At 35.7% G+C, this 5,395-nt stretch overlaps 1 protein-coding gene across 1 annotated transcript; it reads left to right on the forward strand.

The window, feature by feature from the left end:
• Positions 1-241: 241 nt before the first annotated feature.
• LOC113408521 (synaptojanin-2-binding protein-like) lies at positions 242-2,554 on the forward strand (the record flags this gene model as incomplete). Its single annotated transcript, XM_026661800.1, has 4 exons — positions 242-311; positions 502-597; positions 1,569-1,638; positions 2,480-2,554. Coding segments are annotated over exons 1-4 (308 nt in total), but the record flags the coding sequence as incomplete, so codon positions are not given.
• Positions 2,555-5,395: the final 2,841 nt, after the last annotated feature.

Genomic DNA, 5,395 nt, shown 5'->3' on the forward strand with positions numbered 1-5,395 from the left:
AAGACAACAACCCAAAACCTCCACTGTATTTTAGATAGTACTACTTTACCATCTGTTTTTGATATTCAAATGCCAGAGCATATCATTTTCATTTTTTCATCTGCACAGTATTTACAATACCCAGTGAAGAAAACGTTTGCTTTTTTTTTAATTAGAAGTATAATAGCAACTGCTGTAGTTTGTATACATGTATATTTCTCCAAGTGCAGCAGCTCTGATTTTATTTATTTATTTTAGGACTATTATGGGACCTTATGGAATCAATCGAGCTGTTCACCGCCTTACTTTTTCTGACTGTCAAAATGGATTAGGTAATTAGATTACATATTTGACTCTAACAGAGCGAAATCTTGAGAGGTCCTGGGCACCTGCTGGGCATTTGCAATTCATACTGATATCAGTGGGAGTTGAAGTTTCTCAATCTGTTGTGATATTTGCCTGAATGTGTTTGGTGCAATGGAGGGAATGACCAGTTTCTTGCTTTTATCTGTTTTTCAACAGGGGTTAAAATTATTGGAGGTTATCGGGAGCAAACTGAAGAAGACTATGGAATTTTCATAAAGAAAATTTTGCCAGGAGGGATGGCTGCAATAGATAGTAAATAATGACTTTTATGTATTCTGTAGAATCCTACATTACGCAGGAAGCTGTCAAGAAATCAAATGGTCTTTTTAAATTTTATTTTCAGTATGTACACACAAAGTAATGTTTAGTTCAGCAAAGATTCATCATTTTCCAAAGGGAGGATGTGGAGGAGTCACAGTAATGGACATCCATTCAAATCTAGATCAGGCCAGTGTGAAATCAGTTTGCGATCTGTCCACATTGTCAACTTTCCAAACTGTGAGATGCTGAAAGCTCTCAACTCCCAGTGGCTTCAGTGGGAGGTAAGGACATTCAGCACCTCACAGGATCAGGTCCTGTGTTTATACATTGTTCTAATAAATTCAGATTAATGTTTTATGATCGTGTTTTAGGTGATTTATATGGAAGGACCAAACTGTGTTGTACAGAGTTTAGACTGGGGAGAAAATTCCAGTGTATACTAGGTCCAACCAGGTTTCTAAACTTGGTCTGGCCTTGTCCACATTAGCCATTGGGGGGGAAAAAAACAAAAAACAACCTTTACCCAAGTTTGTATTTAAAACTGCTCAGCAAACACATTTCCTACACTCATGTAGACAGAGTCATTGAGTGGTTCAAACTAAGAACTGTTTTAAAAACTATTATAAACATCAAGAAACACAAAAATATTTAATTTATATATGATAACCTACATGTAGTCATCAGTTCAAAGCTCAGCTGACAGCTAATTCCATACCCTATAATCCTTGAAGCATTGGAGCATAATCCTACAAATATGCACATTGTGTGAGTAGTCCTGTTAGGATCAATGGAACTACTCAGGGTAGTAAAGTTAAGCACATGCTTTAATGTTTGCAGGATCAGGGCCTACGGTGATAAAATCATTCTTACAGTAGATTAGATTGGAGCAAAAGTAATAGGAGTATATTTTCCATTTTTCCCTGTTAATTCATGTAGACTTTTACATTACATTTTGTTATCAGGCCGATTGCTCACTGGAGACCTAATTTTAGATGTCAACGGAGAAAACTTAGTTGGTGTAACCAGTGAAAGGTATGTTCATAAAGATGACTAAATGTTTATCTAGAGCTTGGAAAAATGTTACTAATACTGGTGTTATACAGTCAAAGATTTTGGACCAAATTAAACACTGATTAAAAGGGTATAACTGCACCAAGTCCATGGAGTTGCACCTGCAGATTGTCCCAGAGAGCTCAATATCTGTCCTTACTCAACAAAACTATCATTGACATTAATGGGAGTTTTGCCTGCATAAGATCCAATTAAAGAGATTTCATGTTGTTGTGTAGGTTGCAGAATGTATGTGTAAATTCATATCAAAATAGTTATTAAGCTAGTAAAATATTTAACATTACTGTAATTATCATGGTATTTGGCTGGATATCCATTAAAGCAAGTGATTTGGTTATATATTGCTAATAATTGGCACTTCTTGTTCTCTCAGGTGGGGTAATTAAGGCAGAGAAGTTGCCTGTATTGTTTATGAGGTGTGATATATAGGGTCTGAGGTGGAAACACTGACTATCACTATAAAGCCCCAAACAGTAGTAGAGTTAGGATTTATATTAAAAATAACCTTCTCCCCCCCAAATAAAACTTCTATAGTACAGATTAAAAAATAACAAACCAGAACGGTACAAAATGAAAAGCCAACTTCTACCCCATACAAACTTTTTGTGCCATATGATAACCCAGGACTTAAATGGAATGATATATCAGAGGCATATTTCCAAAATGATTTGTTTGTTAAGATAAGATAAGAAATTGTTCAGTTTTCTTCCATTTAATACTGTGTAGTGAATGCAGAGCATTTGCATTCAAACAGTGAACATAGATAGATTTACTTTTTTAATTGTTTTTTCCCCCCTTCCAGAGCTGTTGACGTTTTGCGAATGGCATCAGCGACTAATCACATGTCTTTGCTGATTACTAGAGATGAAGAAGCAAAGTAAGAGAGTTAAAATGTTTATATTAAAATTACCATTACAGCATCCCTCTTCCTCAATAAACCCCAACACTTTCACTAAAATACATCATTTGTTAATATACAGATGTTTTATAAATTTGGGATTAGTCATAAGATATCCACAATGTAATTTGTTTTTGTGTTTTGCTTAAACATTTTTATAGCCTAATTCATTTTGTCAGAGTATAATACAGAGTTTTTGTTATCTTCCCCCCCATATGCACATGTAGTATACCCCAAGCTATGATACCAAGATTCCTATGAAGAATGATGGCAGTGGTGAATTGAAAGTGTATCAATATATTTATATCTGACTTTCAGGGCCATGCTGTCTACATTCCATGAATATATGAAAGCTGGTCTATAAGTCAAACAGAAAATATTAATCCTGCTCACCATAGTCAAACAATCAGTCCCAGTTAGTTCAGTCGGACTACTCACATTAGTAAAGGCTGCAAGTTCTGACCCATTTATATTTCATGAACAAAGTCTAAATGTTACACAGTACAATTAATAATACTATAAAGTATTTGCTGTCATCAGAAGGATGATTTCCTGACTATTTGTTGTCTCTTTAAAATATAAGAGAAGTGGAATTAAAAAGATGATTCGTATTTGACAGTAGAACAACTTTAACTAGTGCCAGGCATCTGAAAATAAAGTCCTTGCAGTTGTATTTTTTTCAGAATTGGCTTTTCAATCTCTTACTTATGAGCTCTGATTTAGTTGAGATAAGTCTGTTAAACTATTCAGTGCGGCAGATAGTCCAAAATTCCTACAGTATAAGGACAGTTACACTAAAATATCCCTTTAATCTTGTTATCTACAGATAATCATATAAACCGACATTGGCATAGGAAATGTTGGGATGGAAAGAAGCCAGGAAGCCCATCCAGGTCTATCCCCCCCTGTTTCCTCCAAATATTTATGTAACTACATTTGAAAATCATTGAAGACTTGCCACTCTTGTTGCCTTTCCTAGGCGCTTCCATTTATTAACTGCCCTCTATGTAAAGAAAGTCCACCTAAATTCCTTTAGAGCATGGCCTTTCTTAATCTTATGCTTGTGCCTCTTTATTCCTGTATTTGACAGTAGTTCAAATGGCTTTGTAGCTTCTATCCTCTCTCTCTTCTTCAGACTGTTTTAGATATCTCTGAAGTTCACTCTTAATCTGCTTTTATCCAAAGCATACTGACCTAGTTCCTCTAACCTTCTTGAATAATTAAAATCCGTGAGCCCCTTTATCATTCGGGTGGTTTGTCCAGGGACAAGATCTCCACTAGCTATTCTAAATGTGTCCTCACTCCCTTATAGAACTCTCAGTTAATTTCCTACCACTGTACATATATATTATATTAAATACTTCATTTATACATAAGTTTTTGTGTATGTGACTAGAACCTGGTGGTAGATAAGCACCAGTTAAATAAGTATATTTGTATTGCTATTAAGCAATGTACCAAACTGTGATTTTGAGTTGCCCCTGTGTAGTCAGTAGATTTACTCTGGAGTTATGCTGCTGTAACTGATATCACAGTCTGGCCATTTATGTTACCTCCACCCTAATTTTGTGATATTAGTTTTCTGGTGTTCGTGGTTCACATCCTTTTAGATATAGGTCCCTCCCCCCTAGTTTTTTTTCTTTTTTACTTTTACCTTTATTCCTGAGATAGTAGTAATGACTACATTTTACAATCTGATTTTTTTTAAATGAGGGTATAATCAGTGTTTGATTCGTAGGGATTTTTTCTTAATTGAATAAATAATGTTTAATAATGGATTTGCAGGGTCAGCTTTAATTATTTCTTTGCTAATTAATCCAAGAACTATTTCTGAAACTTCCAGATAATGTTTGGAAATAGTAATTAGTTGATTTCTACAGAGCCAATCATGTAAATATTTTTAATACAAAGGAGGATTCACAGATTTATGAGATTCATTCTGCAACCAGCTGTATATTCAAATTGTGTATTCCTCTTTGGGGGAGGGAGGGAAGAATCCAAAACATACCTGTAGGCATATAGCACTAAGTTTATGAATGTTGGAAACTAATGCCCAGGGATTGATTTATGAAGTTTCCAAAGAGGAAAGGAGCCACACAAAGATGAAGCTGTGGATTGAGCCAGAGGCCTAGATTTTGGGAGTGACTCTGAAAGAGATATGGGGGTCATGGTGGATAATCAGCTGAACAAGAGTTTCCAGTGTGATGATGTGTCCAAAAGGGCTAATGCATAAATGTGGCATCTCGAGTAGGAATAAAAAACGTTATTTCACCTCTGTATTTGGCACTGATGTAACTGCTGCTGGAATACTGTGTCAGGTTGTGGTATCCACAATTCAAGAAGGATGTTGATAAATTGGAGAGGGTTCAGAGAAGAGCCGTAAGCATGATTGAAGGATTAGAAAAAACATGCCTTATAGTGATAGACTCAGTGAGCTCAATGTATTAAGCTTTACAAAGAAAAAGTTTAAAGGGGTAATTTGATGAGTCTATAAGAACCTACAGGGGGAACAAATATTTGATAATGGGCTTTTCAGTCTAGCAGAGAAAAGTATAACACGATCCAGTGGCTGGAAGTATTCAGACTGGAAATAAGGCATAAATCTCTAACAGTGAGAGTAATTAACCGTTGGAATAATTTACAAGTGCTCATCGTGGATTCTCTATCACTGGCAATTTTTAAATCAAGATTAGATGTGTTTCTAAAAGATTTGCTCTAAGAATTATTGTAGGGAAGTTCTGTGGTCTGTATTATACAGGAGGTCAGACTAGATCAGGGGTCGGGAACGTTTGGCATGCGGCTCGCCAGGGTAAGCACCCT

The sequence above is a fragment of the Terrapene carolina genome, unplaced genomic scaffold (genome assembly GCF_002925995.2).
Source record: "Terrapene carolina triunguis isolate 2854851 unplaced genomic scaffold, T_m_triunguis-2.0 Scaffold17465, whole genome shotgun sequence".
Taxonomy (NCBI): Eukaryota; Metazoa; Chordata; order Testudines; family Emydidae; genus Terrapene; species Terrapene triunguis.